The sequence below is a fragment of the Myotis myotis genome, unplaced genomic scaffold (genome assembly GCF_014108235.1).
Source record: "Myotis myotis isolate mMyoMyo1 unplaced genomic scaffold, mMyoMyo1.p scaffold_m19_p_5, whole genome shotgun sequence".
Taxonomy (NCBI): Eukaryota; Metazoa; Chordata; class Mammalia; order Chiroptera; family Vespertilionidae; genus Myotis; species Myotis myotis.
This window is the reverse complement of record NW_023416357.1, coordinates 93,934,523-93,955,990: the sequence shown is the minus strand read 5'-3', so window position 1 is coordinate 93,955,990 and position 21,468 is coordinate 93,934,523. Positions and strand designations below refer to the sequence as shown.

General features: G+C 43.9%; 1 protein-coding gene across 10 annotated transcripts in view; it reads right to left on the bottom strand.

Moving 5' to 3' along the window:
• The window catches only part of TXNDC11 (thioredoxin domain containing 11), a 70,785-nt gene that overhangs the window by 4,219 nt on the left and 45,098 nt on the right, over positions 1 to 21,468 (bottom strand). For 9 of the 10 annotated variants that reach the window (XM_036310970.1, XM_036310969.1, XM_036310968.1 and 6 more), the window contains 5 exons: positions 19,398 to 19,598; positions 11,588 to 12,380; positions 8,697 to 8,839; positions 7,889 to 7,998; positions 1,643 to 1,723 (listed from right to left, as the gene is read on the bottom strand). In XM_036310970.1, the coding sequence (XP_036166863.1) occupies positions 1,643 to 1,723; positions 7,889 to 7,998; positions 8,697 to 8,839; positions 11,588 to 12,380; positions 19,398 to 19,598 (1,328 nt within the window). Of the gene's footprint in view, positions 1 to 1,030; positions 1,211 to 1,642; positions 1,724 to 7,888; positions 7,999 to 8,696; positions 8,840 to 11,587; positions 12,381 to 19,397; positions 19,599 to 21,468 lie in introns of all 10 variants that reach the window. The other variant, XR_004967807.1, reaches the window with a different exon arrangement.

Below are 21,468 nucleotides of genomic sequence, written 5' to 3'. Positions count from 1 at the left end.
GGACGAGGTAATGAGGCACTTACTTCTGATTATAATTTATTTTGAGGAAATAAGTACAATTCCATTCCAAAGCAGTAATGCTTTAGTTTATCAAGGAAGCTCTTAACATTAAAATAGAACTGGACAGTCTTTTCATATTTAATATTTACCTTCTTGATTTTTCAATTCAAGAATATACTAAGGGGCTGCAGTGACCCCAACGAGGGTGTGGAAAACAATCTCACCTCCATGCTGACTACATCAGACAACTTTAGAATGAAAGCTACTCAAGCCAGACTCAGGCCCCCAAACACACAACTCCCTGCCACCAAGTCTCTGGGTGCTTTCCCTGTCTCCTACTATATATTCATGGATTCTAGTTGCTGAGAATTTCTTTATGCAAAGGCCAGGATGTTATGGCTTTAATACTTTTGTAAACTGTGTTTGGAATTCTAAAATTATGTTTCATTAAATTTCATGCCCAGCCTCTGACCCATAGAAGGAATTGCTAGTGTTATTGTCCATGATTTTGTGGCTGTGTGGCTCTTTAAAGCTCCTTAGAAAGAAAAGGGTCATCACGACACGTCAGTAGTATAATAGGGTGAGTCATGCTCTGTTTTTAGTGTGTGATTTGACAAGACTCTACTACCACAGGAAGTATTTCAGAAAAAATTCTTTGAGATAAAGAGGAAAAAACAAGGAAATGATTCAGTATGTATGAAGGAAGCACTCTCCTGGAAAAAACACAAAAAGCAAGGCAGTGGCTACAATAAATGGTAAAAGTGAGCGCAGGAAATTAAAACAATAAATGTCATATATGAGTTAGGGACCTCACTGAAATAACTCAGCAAATGCTTTTCCCCAGTAAAGCCATGTGACTGGGTCCCCAAGGACCCATCCTTTTAATAACAAAAGGGAAATCTGTAAAAAGGGAGAGAACATCTGGTTTATTGGCTTGGGAAGGCCAGGAGTTAATTTCCCTTCCTACCAAAACATCCACATCCACATATGCTAAATCGTATCCCTTTTGCTAACCTTCACCCCTACTTGCCGGGCTTTCAGAATAGCAGCAGTAATCACTGAACTTGGAGTAGCACTCAGACAAATATGAGCAGATCCAGGTGACAGCCCTGTGGTAGATGTTCACAGAAGTCTGCACACTTGGAGAAAAGGCTCCTTGACTGCTATTTCCTCTTTGCATTGGAGGAACAAGGTAGTCATGGCCAGGACTCTATGAGAAGAAATGATACGCATGAAATCTAGGACAGGCGGGCCCAACACGCCTTGTAAGGCTCAATAGGTGCCTGTTGTTTTGCCCCAGAGGAATGTGGGGCTCTCTGCTGTCAATCTTGGCATCCATTGTATGCTCATAAGGCCAAGAAAGCAAATGAGTTTTGATGGTGACATCTTTGCTGGTGTAAAACACACACTCAGGGAGGGGCAATCTTCTTAAAAAAACACACACCATCACCACCACCATAATGTGACCCCAAAGCTGTTTTACCTTTTTCCCTAATAGTACATTTTTTGCACAATACATTTTATTCAAAGTAATTTAGTAATAACTAATGATTTACATATCACTTCCATTAAGTATCTTAAACCAAATTTATTTTCAGCAAAAGAATCCCATCTGCCCAAATATTGAAAAATTCTGCATTACCTGTTACAGGGAAAAAATAAGACAGTAGGAAGTCGGTCAACCATAAATTCCCAAGGAAGATCATTCTGAGATACATCAATCCTAGAAAAGGGAAAGAAAAGAAAAAGTAAAAGACCTGGGAAAAATTACTCTAACATGAAAGAACCTTGTCAAATAACTGAAGTTCCTAGAGCATTTTCTTCGACCAGCCCCTTCTCAGTGAGTGTACCATTAGGTTTTAAGTTGGGCACAGTTCATGCCAGATGCACTGATACTTCCAGAACATGAATCTTCCCACTTTACTTACTGAGTGGAAATGTGAAGTTGTGAAAGTAAAAATGAACTTCCCAAAAAATGCCTCACTGACAACCCTGGAGTAGTCCCACCTACCTGACAAGATCTGGGCAAATACTTTAATTCCTAAATTAGCTCTGGAAAAACAAAGGAAATCATTGTGCAAAATACATCAAGCCTCTCTGAAGATGCAAGAAAACTAGAAAAAAGCCTCAGAGAGGGCACCAAAAAAAAAAAAAAAAGGAAATTGGAAAAGAAATTCAAAGAGGGCACCAAAAAAAAAAGTAAATTGGAAAAGAAATGCTATATTTTATATTTTGTAAATCTGGACAGAGGAACCAAAAGGTGTATTTTCTTAGCAGATTTAAAATTAATTTTCTAATACAGAAAATGACATCTGTGCTAAATTACCCCACCTACCTGTGTTTAATTACTATTGAACTAGGTGGTAGCCCCTCCTGCAGCTAGCTATAAGTGGGACATACTAGGGCTCAGCACGAAAAGAACATTCTAGGGCAGCGGTTCTCAACCTGTGGGTCGCGACCATCGGAAAACACATACAGCATATCAGATATTTACATTACGATTCATAACAGTAACAAAATTACAGTTATGAAGTAGCAATGAAAATAATTTTATGGTTGGGGGCACCACAACATGAGGAACTGTATTAAAGGGTTGTGGTATTAGGAAGGTTGAGAACCACTGTTCTAGAGGGAACCGATCACTCAACCCTATTCTTGCAAATAGTGCATACAAAAGATGGAAATGTTTTGACTCATTAACTTGACAGAAATTTTCAAAAAGTATTGGTGGGATGGGATTAGTGCCATTTGTCCAAAAGGATAAAATTCACTTTAAAAAATGACATAACCAAATTATAATGTTTAAACAGCTTTACTATTAAAACAGCATTCCTGCCTACCTAAAACATTTGAGTTCCATTTTTTAAACAAATGGTGATGAATACTTTATTCTATAATCAAATGCTTTTTTCCTCCTGATTTTGGCTTCAAAGAAAGACCAAACTGTAAAATTAAAAGAAAATCATTTGTAGCCGAAACCGGTTTGGCTCAGTGGATAGAGCGTCGGCCTGCGGACTGAAAGGTCCCAGGTTCGATTCCGGTCAAGGGCATGTACTTGGGTTGCGGGCACATCCCCAGTAGGAGATGTGCAGGAGGCAGCTGATCGATGTTTCTCTCTCATCGATGTTTCTAACTCTCTATCTCTCTCCCTTCCTCTCTGTAAAAAATCAATAAAATACATTTAAAAAAAAAAAAAAAAAAAAAAGAAAATCATTTGTAAACATCCACTCAGAATTCCATCGGACTAATCAGGACCTTCTTTCTGGGATTCTCATTTAGGCTTGATATAGATGCCTACATATTGTTAAGAGCAGTAATCATATATTTTATCCTCTATTCTTTTCAATTAATTGTATGCAAAGCATTGTTCTGAGTGGGTCAGAATTCCATCAAATGCCCAACCATTAATCTACTGCTGTCTACTAATAAGTAATGTTACCATGCCTAGCTCATGCATCTATGGAAGTTCTATTTCCTTAATTCCCCAAAGTGAAATTAACTAGGTCAACAATGCACAACTATTCTTTGATTTCTTACAGTGTTGCTAAAATGCTTTCCAAAAAGTTACATCAATTTATTTATTCTGTTAGCTATATCTAACTATGCTAATTTCACTTTATTTTATCAAAGCAAGGTTCTGTCACTTAAAAACATGTTAATTTAATATGCATAAATGAAACTTGTTGCTTTAATTTACATTTATTATAATTTCCCCACTTGTTTATTTACTCTCTCCTCTTACATGAAAAATCTGTTCATGCCTTTTCTTTTCTCTTTTCTTTTCTCGTTAATCCTCACCCAAGGATATTTTTTCCATTGACTTTTAGAGAGAGTGGGAGGGAGGCGGGAAGGGGAAGAGAGAGAGACACATACACATATTGTTCAGTTGCCTCCTGCATGCACCTTGACTGGGGCTGGGGATCGAACCTGCAACCCAGGTACGTGCCCTTGACTGGGAATTTACCCCATGACCCTTTGGTGCATGGGCTGATGTAACACCAGCCAGGGCTCGTGTCCTTTCTTCACACTGGAATCCTTCTTAGCTGTTTCTCCACACCCCCTCACCATTGCCTTTTATTGTGATAAATAATATGTAACACAAAACTTATTAACCATTTCTAAACGTACAGTTCAGTGGTATTAAGTACATCCATAATGCTGTGTAACCATCATCTTACAAAACAAAACTCTGTACCCATTAAACAACTTCCCATTCTACCCTCCCTGCAAACCCTGACAACCACCATCCTACTTTCTGTCTTTATGAATCAGACTACTCTTGGTGCCTCAAGAACCATACAGTATTTGTCCTTTTGTGTCTTATTTCACCTAACATTATGTCTTCAAGATTCATTCATGTTGTAGTGTGTGTCAGAATTCCCTTCCATTTTAAAGCTGTACTCCATTGTATGAACCCGTTTCCTCTTAGCAGTTTCTTAAACCATTTTAATTTTTCAGGGTCTGGAGCACAAACAGTTGCTTCTGAATCCTGGTCCCTCACAGGTTGTGTGACTCTGGGCAAGTTACCTAATCTTTCTGTGCCTCAGTTTCCTCTTCAGTAAAAAGAGAGTGATACTCATGCCTGTTTCACTGAATGTTCTGGGATTAAGTCATAATACATACATATATATATATATATATATATATATATATATATATATATATATACACACACACATATATCCTATATAATAAAAGAGAAGCATGTAAATTAACTGTCCCTCTGCTATGCTCACCAGCCAAGCAGAGTATGCAAATTAATCTGACAAAGATGGTGGGTTAATTTGCATACACAGGCACCAGGCAGCTGGGGCAGGGCAGATGTGGGGGAAGTTCTGGGCCTGTGGCCGCTTGCACACGCACTAGCACCAGGGAGCTGGGGGCAGGGTGGTGCGCGTGGACATCGGGGAGCCGGGGCTGGGGCGGCAAGCACAGGCACCGGGGAGCAGGGGCGCGGGGCGACGCACGAGGACGCCAGGGAAGCTTCTGCCTGGCTGGCGCACACGTGTAGGTGCTGGGAAGCCAGGGTTAGGGTGGTGCGCACAGAACTTGGGGGCAGGGCCTGGAGACGCAGGGGAAGCTCCCACCCCACTGGAGTACGTGCACGCCAGTGCCAAAAGGCCTGTGTCCCCGGGATAGGTATCCTCAAAAGCCAGGCCACCCCGAGCCTGTAGGCCCGCGCCTAAGCCCAGAGCAGCCAGGGTCCTAGAACATGACAGAGGGTGCACATTGGGGTGAAAGGACTCCCCTCCCTTCGTCCGCCCCCCCCGGACGAATTTTGTGCACCGGGCCCCTAGCGTATATTCTATCTAATAAAAGAGAAACATGGTAATTGGCATATGACCGCTACCCTTCCCACTGGCTAATCAGGGTGATATGCAAATTAACTGTCAGCCAAGATGGCGGCCGGCAGCCAGGCAGCTTGAAACTAACGTGAGGCTGGCTTGCTTCAGTGACGGAGGACTCCAACGTTCCCCCGCCTGCCGCTGCAGGCCTCTGAGCTGGCAGTTTGAAACATAGTTACAAAAATAGAAGCTAAACAAAATCCCAGAAACCAGCTTTCAGCTAGCCGGGATCTCAGAGCTGGAGTTGATACAGAGTTTCGATTGTAGAACCTAAACAAACCAGATACCTGCTTTCAGGAGCAGAGGCCTAAGAGCTGGAGCCTCAGAGCTAAAGCTGGCTCAGAATAAAAAAAAAAAAAAAAAAAAAAGAAAAAAAGGAGCAGTTGGGAGCTTCAGTCCCAGCCTGAAAACAGCCCTCAGCCCCTCACCCAGACTGGCCAGGCACCCCAGTGGCGAACCCCACCCTGAAGGGTGTGTGACCAGCTGCAAACAGCCATCATCCCCTCATCCAGGCTGGCCAGGCACCCCAGTGGGGACCCCCACCCTGATCCGGGACACCCTTCAGGGCAAACTAGCCAGTCCCCACCCATGAACCAGGCCTCTATTCTATATAGTAAAAGGGTAATATGCCTCCCAGCACCGGGATCAGCGGAGCCGCGAGGTCTCCCGACACCGGGATCAGCATGACAGGGGGCCGCGCCCAAACCCCCTGATCGCCCTGTGGCTCTGTGTGTGACAGGGGGCAGGGCCACAACCTCCCTATCGGCCCTGCTCTGTTCATGACAGGGGAAGGCGCCCCAACCCCCTGATCGGCCCTGCTCTGTGCCTGATAGGGGGGAGCTCCCCAACCTCCTGATCGCCCTGCGGCTCTGTGTGTGACAGGGTGCGGCGCCCCAACCCCCCCACCCCACGGGCCCTGCTCTGTGTGTGCTGGGGTAGAGCCATAACCTCCCCATCGGCCCTGCCCTGAGTGTGACAGTGGCGGCGCCCCAACCCCCTGATCGGCCCTGCTCTGTGGGTGATAGAGGGCAGCGCCCCAACCCCCTGATGGGCCCTGCTCTGTGCGTGACAGGGGGGAGCTCCCCAACCCCCTGATCGGCCCTGCTCTGTGCGTGACAGGGGGCAGCACCCCAACCCCCTGATTGGCCCTGCTCTGTGCGTGACAGGGGGTGGCGCCGCAACCTCCCCATCGACCCTGCCTTGAGTGTGACAGGGGGCGGTGCCCCAACCCCCCAATCGGCCCTACCCTGAGCGTGACTGAGGGTGGCATCGCAACCTCCCTATCCTCCCTGCTCTGTGCATGACAGGGGGCGGCGCCCCAATTCCCCAATCAGCCCTGCTCTGAGCCCGACCAGGGGCTGCACCTAGGGATTAGGCCTGCCCTCTGCCACCCAGGAGCAGGCCTAAGCCAGCAGGTCGTTATCTCCCGAGGGGTCCCAGACTGTGAGAGGGCACAGGCCGGGCTGAGGGACGCCACCGCCCCCCCCCCCCGAGTGCACAAATTTTTGTGCACCGGGCCTCTAGTATGTATATCTATATCTATATCTATATCTATATCTATATCTATCTATCTATATATATATATATATCTCAGCAATGTAACTCCTCAAATTTGGCTCTCATCATCACTTACAGAATATATAATAGGTAAAATATATATGACATAAAATACAACTATTACTTTTTTTTTTAGTCTGTTTTCCTTATTTATTTTCACTGCTCATTTTTCTAGTGGAATTTGTTCATTTTCTTTCATTATTTTTTAAACTCCTTCACTTTGGAAAGTTTTCATTTCTCAAAGGAGCTAGCCAATCCAATAGTCTATCTTCTATTTTATTTCTGTGATTTGATATTTCATATTTAATTGTAATCTATCTGGAGGAGAGGGAGAGAAGATATACCTTATATCTAAATAATTTTCCCCAAAAACTGCTTTTTCCTTATCCAAAACCTCTTTATTTGAGCCCTGTTTTTACAAAACACAATTTTAAATTTTTTGTTTACTGAGATCACATACAGTTTCCACAGAATCACAAAACTAGAACATGTGGGTATCGACCAATCTTTCCTTTCAATTTTACAAATGAGGAGAAAAACAAGGCCTGGTGGAGAGATTTACTCCAGGTCCCAGGGCTGGCTGGCAGCAAACCAGGGACTGGCCTCCTTTCAGTGGGCCGAGGCCCTAGTGCTATGCAACTCCAGGGCACCCTTCCTGTGGTATGCCAGGAAGCTGGCCTCTCTAGGGGGCTGTCCTAACAACCAGGTCAGCACTGCTCCCACAGAACTGCACTCATTCACCCTCTTATGAATTCAATCAGGGCTAAATACACTCAACATCATAGAAAAAACACTCACTCAGAATTCTTCTGGAAATCTTTGGTTTCAAGAGGTTTTGCTCATGACTTTAAGTTGATAATTAAATTCAACCAAGTCTTTCCCAAAGTTAGTGAAAAATGGGCAGACCCTTGCAAACCATATGGCTAAGCTGTAAGGAAGAGTGAAGATGAACACAGCCAAAGGTGCTGCAGAACAGGCTTCCTTACCTTGCCACAGTAAATGTATCCGTTGGCAGGAGGCGAGCTAGCTGGATGAAGACATGATTGAGGGAAGGACAGAAGCCACACCACTGTGCATAATAAAGCAGCAAAACATCCTGTGGGAAAGGGGAGATGGCTGTGACTGGGATCCTCAGGCCCTCATTCTTAGAACCCTGCAGGCATTCAATAAATGCTGCTTGTGTATATATTACAGTGAAAAAATTAATCTTCAGATTTTTCTGATTATGTGCTTTCTTAAGAACTTTTGCAACTAGAAAACCACACGTAATTCATACGTTTGTCCTGTTAATCTTCTGTACATCAAAACCAACCACTCACTCCAGCTTTAGAAATAATTTTTTTTTAAATCCTTACTCAAGGAGAGAGGATATTTTTTCCATTGATTTTTAGAGACAGTGGGGGGGGGGGGGGAGAGAAAAACACCGACATGAGAAAGACACATCAATTGATCCCAAGGAATCGATCCCAAGAACCTTTGGGTCGATGCTCTAACCATTGAGCAACTGGCCAGGACTAGAAATAATTTTAATAAGATAGATGGCTTGATTTCTGCCTCTCTCATACTTCTGTACCTGCTTTTTTTTTAAAATACATTTTTTACTGATTTCAGGGAGGAAGGGAGGAGATAAAAACATCAATGCTGAGAGACAATCATTGATAGGCGCCTCCTGCATGCCCCCCACTGGGGATCGAGCCCACAACCTGGGCATGTGCCCTGTCTGGGGATTGAACCGTGACCCCCTGGTTCATATGTCGATGCTCAACCACTGAGCCACACTAACCAGACCCGTACCTGCTTTTGAAGGACTATTTCCCAGAAGGTATCAGTTGTCACTTCAGTGATTAAATGCTGAGAAGGGAACTGGGCAGAGTCACTTCCAATAAGATGTCTTTTCAAGGGACTGTAGAGAACACTGAAGTTTTGAATAAAAGACTCTAAAAATAAAGAGAAAATGAGATCAACTTTTCTCTAAGTACAAGGAGAGTATTTGGCCTACTTTAAACTCTACATTTTAAAAATTGGGATGACTTCACAGGCTCACATTTTTAACACTTCAGCTACATGCAAAACCCTGAACATAGCTGCCCAGAGTGGCACCAGGCTTAATTTTGGTGATATTAACTCAGCAGACAGTAATTTAAATAACAAAACACCATGCATTGTTAGATGCTCTAATATCCTGTTTTTTTCCTAACAAGACACCTGAGATTGCATAAATCATCAACATGCCACATCTTTTAAGAGATTTCAATCTACAATACTAAGACCTTTAAGTATAACTACACATGCAATAATTGCACCAGTCTACTGCAATGTATTAGTTGTTTAACACTCATTAATTTGAGGACAAGGAGCTATGTTTTTTGTTTCATCTATTGAAGTTCTTCAAGTTTCTTTCTTAAAAGGTTAAGAAAAATAAACCCAAATATACTTAGCAGAAAAGCACATTAAAAAACACACATAAATAATCCAGAAACCTAACTTGAACCAACAGTTTTACCCTCCCCGAAAAGGCCACTGTATCATCTAAAGCAGCACTAATCTGAGTTTCACTTCCTTTTCTTTCATCTAACTCTCTCCATTTTGAGGTCTTAAAGAGCAATGCAATGTTCTGCAGAGGGAGAGGAAGTGAAGAATGTCACATGAATGCTAAAGAGAATTCATTACCAGCACTGAATAACACTTTACTTGGATATGTGTTTGAAACATAAAACCAAGAATTATTTCCTATTCTGTATGAACCCTAAATTCTGAGATTGCCCCAGAAACAGCTCTCCTAACTGACCATGACTCCTAGTATATGTGGGTTGTTTTTTTTACAAGGACCCTTATTTTTGACACCAACTACAGGGCAAAGAACTACTGAGCTCAATGTTCCAGAATAGATACAGAAGATGAAAAGGGATCTTAAGAAGGCTTCTTTCAAATTACCCTTAAATTCAAAGTGACTACATTATGAGCTCATTGAGTACTTGGGTATAACTCAGCAGTTCTCAACCTGTGGGTCACGACCCCTTTGGTGGTTGAACGACCCTTTCACAGGGGTCGCCTAAGACCATCCTGCATATCAGATATTTACATTACGATTCATAACAGTAGCAACATTACAGTTATGAAGTAGCAATGAAAATAATTTTATGGTTGGGTCACAACATGAGGAACTGTATTTAAAGGGCCAGAAGGTTGAGAACCACTGATATAACTGAACAGAATTCAGGAAAATTCAATAAACACTTACTTAAAAAAAAATACAGGCTTATTTCATTTTAAGAAAACTCAGTACACCAAAATGTAACTTAAAAAAACATGAATTGGAAGCAATTTGAAAAATTAATAAGAATACACAAAGTGACAGGTCACAGGATCCTTTAAACACTCAGGTGCCTTCCTATTTATCCTATATAATGAAACCCTAATATGCAAATAGACCAAACAGTAAAATGACGGATCGCTATGACACGCACTAACCACCAGGGGGCAGACACTCAGTGCAGGAGCTGCCCCCTGGTGGTTAGTGCCCTCCCACAGGGGGAGTGCCGCTCAGCCAGAGAGCCACTCACAGGCTGGTGAGTGCAGCAGCAGTGACGGGAGCCACTCCTGCCTCCACTGCAGGCGGGTTGTAAAGAGTGAGGGGTCCCAGACTGCGAGAGGGTGCAGGCCAGACTGAGGGACACCCCCCACCCCCCGCCGCCTCCAGTGCATGCCTCTAGTAACATATAATTTGATATAGAACAAAATCATATTGACATAAGCCTTTTCAAATGTGTCTAATGGAAGAAACAAGCTTCACCTGGACTCTAAAAACGACAGCTGAAAGGACTGTTACTCAGGGCTCTAACTTTATTTTTATAATACTCTCTAAAACTTGAAAACAAAAGGCTTCTTTCCCTACCAAATTCCTCCTGTCTCCATTTGGCAAACATTGACTTTCCCTGGTGTTTCCAATGAGGCTGAACTAACATGGCTTTTGAATTCTCACTTCCTTGTGTGTATATCAAGGATGTCAGCATGGTCCTGGGAACAGGGCAGTGTGGGTTAGATACTGCAGCTGTCAAGCCCCTAGCAGTCCCAAGGGCAAGCTCTCCCATAATGACTGGGTCTTACCCCACAAAAGGTGGTTTGCAACCTGACACTTATTTATTACAATCTAGGCACCCAAGGTCATAGCAGCATTTCCCAACCCTTATAAAAGAGCAGCAGAAATTAGGCCTTAACACTTATACATTTAAAGCTTTGAGACAAACAGGGAGGACAGGCGGTTCTATTGTTCACTGATTTCTGTTTAAGTTCCTTGAGAATGAAGCTGTTATTAGGACTCACACTCATCAGCCCCATGGGACATTCGCACCAAAAGGGCTCCATCACAGTGGCCAGGTTTCTACCACTGCAGCTCTCCCTATCTTAGAAATGTGACAGGTACTGCCAATCTGGAATGTTTGACTCTTACCCTTAAGGGCTAAATGACAAACTTACCAAAAATTCTGAATTAGAAAGTTTCTGTTCCATTTAATAGACAAAATTAGCTTCTTATAAATTATGACCAGTGTAGCCTAAATATTTCAAATGAGCTAAAGAGTTGACATCACCCCCATGACCAAATGTAATGAGATCCCTAGATAAAAGTTACCTATATCAAGTTATGCAAACTTATTGTGCTTGGGGAAGTAAAGTGCCTACAGTACCTAGGGTGAACTTCATAAGAGCTTGTTTTGGATCCAAGATATAGTGAGATTCTTCTTTCACATCAACAATTGCAGCAAATTCTTTCACCTGAGCAGTGCTAGGAGCACCTAGCCTTTCTGCATATAACCAAAACAAATTTGAATCCAACAGGTAGAGGTTCAGGGTCTTATTGGTTCTGCAGCTCAGGCCTGTGAAGTTTGTGCTATTCATGTCCACTTCAGGAAAGACATGCCTGTTCTCCTCAATGTGAGGAACGGAGCTTGGGGTATCAACCTCACATTCTTTCTCGAGGGAAGAAAATGCAATGTTTGGGGATTTGAAGACATCTGGTTCAGAATCAATGAAGCCTGCCACACCCCTGTTCATAGTCCTGCAACATGCAGTGTAGTAGCTGAAAGGGCTGTAGGAACTCAGAAAATTGCTACACTCCATGCTGTCCGACACCACATGATAAAAGGCCTGTTCCTTGAGGTAGAAAGAATCCAGAGCTGCTGCCATCTCGAGAAAGCTGCACTGTGGCACACTAACGGAGCTCAGCCTAATGCCCACAGCTGTCTGGTTGACACACAGTTCACAGACATTGTGGGTCCTGGAGATGGAGTGCCACTGGGGCAGCACCACAGTGTTGCAGCAGGGGGACGCCGTTATCAGCGGCGGGTCCAGCAGTTGGACTGGGGGCTCAGATGCCAGAGACTTGACCACCGGGGCATCCACTCGCCGCAAGTGCTGAAGGAGCCGCTCCACCACCTGGTCCCCGTGACAGTTGTTGTACTCCAAGGCCACCTCGGTGATCTGCAACACAGGGTGGGCTGCATGAGGCATGCGATGACAGAGGCCTACAAATCATCCGAATCTGATTCACAAGTAGGAACCCTGGCTGGAAGCACTGTGTCAAATCAAAAGCTGTCACACCGAAATCTATTTATTAATAAGGAGGCTAGGGTTATTTTTCAGAACATGTAATTCTATTAATAAATAATGAACCAACTGTTTAGAGACGAAAGGGGTCTTAGGATAGATATTTTGGCCTATCATATGACAAGAACAAAGCATGGAGGGGTGAAGTGGCTCACCCCACAATATACATCCAGGTTGTTGATGAAAAACTAGAAAAAGAATTTAAATCTCAATTCCCAGTAAATTTCCTTTACACCTGGAAAACTCCTCCATACGTCTTTCTTCGTCTAAACTAATAGTAAAAAACTTCCCAAATAACTAATGAGTTGAATCAAAGCATTTCACGCCATATATATTTCCAAATAAATTCATGCCTCATAGGCTGCAAATTCAACGTTTTTTAAAACATACCCATCCATCTTGCCCATAATCTCTTTTTCCTCCTGTACCCACCCTCCTCAGGAAAAGGGCATCATCAAACTGGAAAAATCAGTTAATCCTCACTTTCTCCTCTGCTTCACTGCAGGCCTCAAATCCAGTCAGTCCTGAATTCAGCTTGGGAAAGCAGGTCCCTCATTTGCATCCCCATGGCCGCTGCCTCAATTCAGGCCCTCAGCTGTCACAGACCACCATTTTTTTGGCCTCTACTTTAAGCTTCCACACTGTGAGTACTTTTTTTGTTTTGTTTTGTTAATCCTCACACCCAAGGATTTTTTTCCATTGATTTTGAGAGAGAGTAGAAGGGAGGGGGAGATACAGAGAGAGAGAAAAATCAATGTAAGAGAGACACATCGATTAGTTGCCTCCCACAAGCACCCTGACCGGGGCCAGGGATTGAGCCTGCAACTGAGGTACGTGCCCTTGACCAGAGTCGAACCTAGGCCCCTTTTGTCTGAAAGCTGATACTCTATCCACTGAGCCATACTGGCTAGGGCACCACTTATTTTGTTTTTAATATTAAAATTTAATAGCAAATATCAATACAAATTCAGAACATTAAAGTTACACATATATACATTTTAAAAAGTATATTCCTAAGGCCTGTCTGCAAAAATGTGGTCTAGAAACAATGACATCTCAGCATCAGTGAGCATTCCTAGAACCCAGATGTTGGTCTCTAAGTACCACACCCCCACCAGAGGGAACAGTGGTCTCTGACAGAAATGACTCCGTATCACAGGCAGGGAGAGAGCACCTTGCATCTGAGAGCTGGGAACCCAAGTCAGGTTTTGTTTGGAGGACTGAAAACTGCCCAGGCGGCTCTCCCCCAAGGACGGCTTCCCAGTAAGAAATGCTTCCCGAGGCCCACGCCCCTTGGTGTGGTGCTGTCATTGGTCTCCACATCAGAACCAAGGCTTGCACGGACTCCAGCTGCCCCTGTGGGGACTTAACTGGCACTGGGAGCTGGCGGTGTAGATGCCGACCACCTCTCATGGGTCCTGTCCCTGCCCCTCCCTGCACTGGCCACCACCTGCCTCAAATCTGGCTGTGCTGCTCAGTGAATCTCGGGAGCCTGTGATGGATTCGGTTGACCTAAGTTCACAGTGTCTACAATCAATTGGCACTTAGGGATGAGATTACGGGGGTGGCCTGCAGTTGTCTCAGCCTGGACCTGTGTGTGCAGAACAGCTGAGGGCGATGCTAGGCTCGGGAACAGTGCCAGGGTAATTGACTATGACTCAACCAGGCGCTGGCCCCTTCTATAGGGGCTCAGCACAGATGATGTACGGTGGGATGGGCCTGGCGGATGGTCTCGCTTGAAAGAGTGGTCTTTAGGGTGGAAAAAATTAGAGCAGACTGGAGCCCTTTCCCGAACTCGGGAGCTGGTGCACCAGACTGTGTCTGGGGGTGCGTCCAAGGAAAGGACTTTGATCTGGGGACCCTCTGCCCCTCACCCCCAGCCAGTTCAGGTAGTCTCTCAAAGGCAGGTCTTCTTCCTGGGAGGGAGGTGGGCTGACTGAGGCCCCTGCTACTGCCACTGCAGCTTCTTTATCGCCCTGTAGGCCTGCACAGCCCGCTCTCTCTCCTCCGCCATGATCCGGGTCATGGAGGTAGATCATGGAGGTGGATGGAGGCCAGGACACACCGCCAGGGCTCCAAAGCATCACATCAGTGATTTCTTGCCAGGCTGGCCCGTGCTCATGCTCTTCCTGGGCTTGGCGGTCAACTCAGGGGGCTGCAGGGCGACCTCACCAAACTTCATGGTGCCTAGAGGGACAGAGCAGCACGCCTGAGGCCTGGGGTCACCTGAGCCGCTGGGGGCACCACTTATTTTTAAAAATACTGCCTTAAGCATGAGACTCCTCTGGAAAATGGCATTCAATGGCTCCTATTACCTGTAGCAAAAAATCTAATACAATCTGGCCTGTGTATGCCTTTCCAGTGTCACCCCACCCTCTTTAGACCATGCCAGGCCCATTCACAATGCCATGCCTTTAGAGTCCTGGTTGGGACCTACTCCGTCTGACAAACCTCAATGCCATCCCCAAGACCCAGGACAGGGTGGCTGCTTCAGTAAAGCTATCCCCATCCCCACCCCAGAAGAGTTGGGTTCTGCATCTTCAGGGTTCCAGAGCCCTTTCCAAAGTATCTCATAAGTGTCTGCTGAGATGCCCCTCTTCCCAAGCTATGAATCCTCATGGGCACAAACCACATTTGATTTATCCTGCTATCTGCAGAGCCTAGTACAGAGCCAGGCACAAAACAATGCTCAATAAATACCTGTTGAACAAGTGGCACTTACATGCTCCCATTTCCTAGTAAGATTAACTGTTAGCCCTCAGGTATTAGCCATTTAGATTTACATTTCATTCCAAGACTCTTCCATTTCCAAACTAAGTAACTTTCACCACCCATCACTCACCCCAGTTTCAAAAGACGAGCAAGTCATATTCCAAAATGTATTTACTCTCTAAAATAGAATCATATGCTAAGTTCGATCAAATCTTGCCAGTCAATTAAAAGGATATGCCACTCAGGATTATTTTTCATTAAATGTGTGTGAAGGCCATTTAATGAGTGCTGTTCCAATTTCAAAAAACCTCCAAATTTAATAACATATATTTATAGAGAGAGTTAATCCAAGACATATGCATTTGTACAGAAAAATAGTTTGAATAGTTCTTGGGCACAAAAGAAAGGTCATTTTAGATGATATCCAGTGTTTTGTTTCTTTCCCATAACAAAACATAAGCCTCTCAGCCCTTTTTGGATAAGACTCTGACAGTATATTATACTAGTAAGGTCAGGCCTCTACAATCCATAAAGAGCCCAGCTGCCCTCTGGCCCCACCTTGGTACTGCTTAATATTCAAAGACACAATAGTACATTACCACTCCTACCCATGCCCCGCCCTACCTCAAGTATTTACTGCAGTTTTTTACAAAAGGTCCAAGTAGGAGTATATTAAGTACAGCAAAATTCCTTAAAAAGTCTTTTTTCTCTCATCTTTCATTCTTTTTCTCACAAAGCAGCCATATCAAGGATATTTTTAATTAAAGAAACTATTCTGTATAGAGTAACGCTCTTGAAGAATGAGGAATTTTTATTTTTCTCCTGTAAAGTGAGCCAGTTTTTACTTTTATATTCCTTTTTTTTTTATATTCTTGACCCTAGGATATTTTTCCCATTGATTTTTAGAGACAGAGGGAGGGAGGGAGGGAGGGAGGGAGGGAGGGAGGGAGGGAGGAAGACATCGATTGGTTGCCTTCCACTTTCGCCCAGACCCAGGCCAAAGATCAAACCTGCAACTCAGGTACATGCCCTTGACTGGGAATCGAATTCGAGACCCTTCGGGGTGTGTGTGTGTGGGGGGGGGGGGGGGGGGGGCAACACTCTGATCACTGAGCTACACCAACCAGGCCTATATTCCTTTTATATAACAGGCAGTTTTGAAAACTGTAGCTCAAGTTACATCCCATATGTAAATCACTTGATGCCATATTTATCATGTGAACTAATAAGGAAATTTTGGCAAATAAGTTTGTTTGCACTGTAACTGCTTCATTCCATTTCTTTAATCAGAGAAATTGGTAAATCTGAACAACATGACCACCTCTGCTCACCAAACTCACAGACTATGAATGCTTCAAAGCAGGGCTGTGAAAGCTGAAAACAAGTCACAGAGACTCTGCTGGCTGCAGGAATCATCTCTTGATAAGCACACTGAGATGTCTTATGACCTCTCTAGACTCCAGTGACCCAGGGGTCATGGCCTGATGCTGTATGCAGTACAGGCTCTGCTCTCCTGTGGGGAGAGTGGATCTGTGTGTGGGAGCAGCTGCCTGGTCCTGGACTGGGCCTCACAGTGTGGCCACCACATGGCCATCTCACTGACCCCCATCACGTTGCCCACCACAGCTGCTCCAACCTTCCTTGCTTGGCAAGCCCCCAACTCTACTACCCTCATTCCACGATTACCTCATTCTTCTCACAATGTAAGCTTCCTCAGCTGTCTGCCCAAAATTAGGCCTAAAGGTGGTAATGGAAAAATAAGGATTAAGGCTTAAACTATTTTGTGTTTGAGGAGCCAATGAGTTTAGAACTCACCCTGTGAAGTGTGTTCATTCCTCCCACCCTTCCTACTTCTGGTCAATGTGTCACTATTTCCCTGGCATTATCCCCTTCCCATCCCACCACCAGCATCCAAGTTCAGGATCTTACTATTCTTCTCTTTTATGGAACACTGCTACCAGGAAAACTTTAATAATAGTAACACACAGCTCTCCTGACATTTCTGCACTGTCAGTGAGACTTTGATAGCTATGATGAATGCTAAAGTCCTCCAAGAGCACCTAAGGGCCCTCTTCCAAAGGTTTTTTTGGGGTCTTCTCCAACCAGCCATTTATGAAAGCCAGGCAACTTATAGTATTTTCTAAAACCTAAAACTGCTGCAACTGCCCCAGCCCTGTGCCTTTGCTCAAGCTGTTTCCTCCCATAAATTTCTCTCAATCCATTAAGACCCTGGCCGCTAATGAAGGTCTGTCTTAAATACTTGCCCCTCCCCACAGCTTCTCCCAACCTCTCCTCTGCCCAGTCCCCAGCTTCCTGGAACACAGCCTTCTATCCTTCAATTCCTGGGGCAGACCTTCCTCTGCCTTGAATTATAAGCAGGCTCTTGCTCCCCTATTGGACAAGCCCCTGAGACCATGAGACCAAACCTGTATCTTTTCCAACTTTCTCCCCTGTGGCTCCCTGACATGGTGCTCAGTAAACATCTCCTAAATTTTACTTGCTAAGTAATTCCCAATACTGCTAAGATGCCACTTGGTTTTCAGCAACTTTAACCACACAGGTTAAGGGAATCCATTCACCTTGCAGGGACACTATGAACCCTGCGGAAAGGAGCCATAGGCAAAAGTGTAATAAACAGAAGGCCTAGCCATAGACAAAGGAGTGAGGGGAGATGGGGAGAGACATTCAGCCAGGAACAAAGGGCTGGAAGGGAAGAGTCCTTACACCAGGTGTCTAAATCCAACCACAACCTCCTAAACCGAGAAGTAGGCTCTACAAAATACCACCCACCCAGGACCCTGGCATGCCCACACTAGACAAAATAAAATTCTCCAGAAGGAAAGTTTAAAAGTTAAAGTAAAAACCCACATCTTGCTTGAAAACCCCTCCTTTTCTACAAAGTTTTAAAGCTCTTAATATTAGATGCAGTAAAGGCCTAATAACTCAGAAGAGTGTCTCAGGTCATTCTAGTAAAATGTGTAGTGAAGATTTTCTAAAGAAATTAAGTCTTAAGACTTCAAATCCTCCTTAATCAAAGCAGAAACAAAGCTACTTCATTTCTCCTTTCTTCCTCTAAACCAGGATAGCAGCGAACATTCAGAATGTCCCCCTGCAGGGATAATAACTTAAACAAAGTGAAGGGTCTGGCTGGACAAGAACCCTGCCTCCCATTCCCTCTAGGCACACCGTTAGGCTCACACGGACAGGCTGGGGACAGGCAGTGTCTGGTTAACCTGGCCAGTGGTAAACTGGCTGTCTGAAATTGGTTTTGACCAAATTAAGGGATCCTTGAGGGAAGAAAAAAATAAAACCCCCAGTAAATCCAATTTAGCAATCCCAGGTGCTCTTTGCTGATTGTTATTGCTCTCTAAGTGGCTCCAAATGATCCATGTATGAAATAAACTCACACCCAAAGTGAGTACACCAGATGAAGCAAAAAGGCAGGAGGGAGGGGCAGACTGGCTATCTGCGTAAGAGAAAGGTTTAGAAAAATAAGGGATCCCAATGTCAGCACTATTGCTCCTGGCTCTTGAGCTGAAGATGGCGAGGGCCAGCAGTCTGGCCGGCCCCCATGACAATAGCATCTCCTAGGCCAGCGGTTCTCAACCTGCGGGTCACGACCCCTTTGGGGATCAAGCGACCCTTTCACAGGGGTCGCCTAAGACCATCGAAAAACACATATATAATTACATATTGTTTTTGTGATTAATCACTATGCTTTAATTATGTTCAATTTGTAACAATGAAATTGCGGGTCACCACAATCATGAGGAACTGTATTAAAGGGTCGCGGCATTAGGAAGGTTGAGAACCACTGTCCTAGGCCATACTAAACCCTGCCTGTGTTGCTGTCCATCCCACTCCCTGACATTAGTCATCAAAGAGGGACATATGGTCCTTCTCTGGGGAGGCATGGTTTGGTTTCCCTGTCCCCTCCGACTCACCCAGACCTGAGCAGCTGTCAGTAAATGTGGCCAGAGAGGCTTTGGTGGATCCTATCCTAGGCATGGCTCTCCTGCCCCTTTACAAGAGAAAGGAGTAACTGTAGGAACACAACTGCCACTCCTGGCAACCACTCAGCTACTCGTGGAAATTATTCTGCACATGCAATGAAAGAAGTCCCAGGGATGGAGATTTTCCTACTCCTTATGAGATACCTTTTAACATTAGGACTCTTACCTCATCTATTAAAGGATGACTTTCGGCTAAGGGATTAAAAGGAATAAATAAAAAAAGGGCTGGTCCTTTCTTCAGTTCATTATTCAGCAGGAGACTCTTTCCACCATGTGGCCGCAGCCATCGAAGGAGTGTCTCTTGGTTTTCTAAGGCCCACTTGCAGATGTTCTCAGCTGTGTAGTTGATGACCTCCCTGGGAAAGACCTGTGAAGGACAAACACGGGATAAAAGGCAGGGCAGGATCAAAGCACAGCAGCACTGTCCTCAAGAGAACCAATTAACCCTACCACTTCACAGGTGAGAAAAATGAGGCCTAGAGCTGCCACACGACCTGCCCCTGCCCGTGCAGTTAGAACCTGGCTCTACTTCTCTAGGCAGAGGATTTCCTCACAAGTGGCTGGAAAAAGCAAAAGCAGTTGCAAGAGGTGACTTTCATATCGTGTGATTTATCTTTTTCCCATTAGACAGATTCATCGATCAATAAATAATTCTCCCTGCCTGCTGCTGGCAACAGAGACCTCTACCACCTTATAAAGGGGAGCTATTAGTGTTATTGGGCTATTTTATAAAAGGATCAGTGAATATCTAAGGGAACAGAAATTATGGAGTCATGGTTCATTTAAATTTTCACTTTGCCCCTCAAAGGCTGGCTCATAAGGGCAGGAATGAACCTTCCATTAGGACACAATCTGTATCTGTTTTGCTCATCTATAGCCCAAGTGGCTAAGAACACTGACACAGAGCTGAAATTCAACAAATATTTGAATGAATCCATAAATGACCTAGAACTTGCATAAGGCCACGAATCACACTTTATGTGTACAGAATGAAGGAAAGAGATGCTTAGATTTTTTGCTTTGTTTTCCACAACAACCCAAGTGAGTCAATATATAATTATTTTTGAAATTCCAATAATATATATCAGTAAGTTTGAAACAAAACACACAAAAGTGCTTTGGAGGGTTCCACACAATGAGGTATTTTATACCCTGCCACCCCCAAAACAACAGACTTAAATAGATTCATAACAAAGATGTCCATTGCATTTATTTTTTAAAATACTAGTATCATGACAATATTTCATTTGATAAAAGGAATTCTGCTGGTAAATCAACCAACCAACTTTAATCTATGAAATGGATGCAGAAAGCCCAATATATTTTTCAGTGTCATTCTCATAGTCCTATTTTCTTTTCTCCATCTATTTTAATTTCTTCCTCAGTTCTCTTTATTATAAATATGATATATGTTGGTTATATAGCATGTTATGAAAAACAGATGAAGAAAAATGATAGACAGCAAAAGCAGTTGGAGTTAAAAGAAGCTTAGACAGGGGCGCAAGGAGAGTGGGTGTGTGGAGGAAAGATAATTACAAGCAGTGATTCTCAAAGTAGGACGATGAGAGTTTAAAATAACATAAACATCAGAATAAACATTTTATTTAGAAAATACATTTTATTTTTTGGGATATAAATTGCAAGAAGGAAAGCACAATATGTGGTCTACTAGAAATATGCAGAAGCTGGGGTGACTGGCAACCAAGGAGGGGTCCCCTGGAGAGTGCTGCCGACCTATACCTACAAGGCACAAGATTTGTCTGCTGAGCCAAGGCGGGTACAGAGAGACTATTGGTCTTCACTCGACCTTTAAGTCACTGATACTGTCAATGAAGTTAGAAATAGAAAATATTTAAGAGAAGTAAACTCTCAATATTGGGACCAAGGAAGCAACAATAAATAGAGCAGAAGCACAGGACTAGCAGGATATAGGTCAAAAGTTCAGAAATAGCTGAGTTGAGGTTGGTCCACCAAAAGCAAATGAAATCAGGAAACAAAGACAACAATGGAGGTGAGAAGTCATCAACTTCTCACTGTGACTTGACAAGAACTTCAAAATTCATTATATCAGCTTAAGGAGAAAAGCATGCCATATTGCTACTCTTTATCGATAAATGGAACCAATGAACAAAGAACATCACCCAATGGAAGCTTAACCTCTGAGAACATGGGCCCAGAGTAACAATTCCCCAACAGTTCTGTAATTTCAGGAATAGCTCTGTAATTTCATTCAAGAA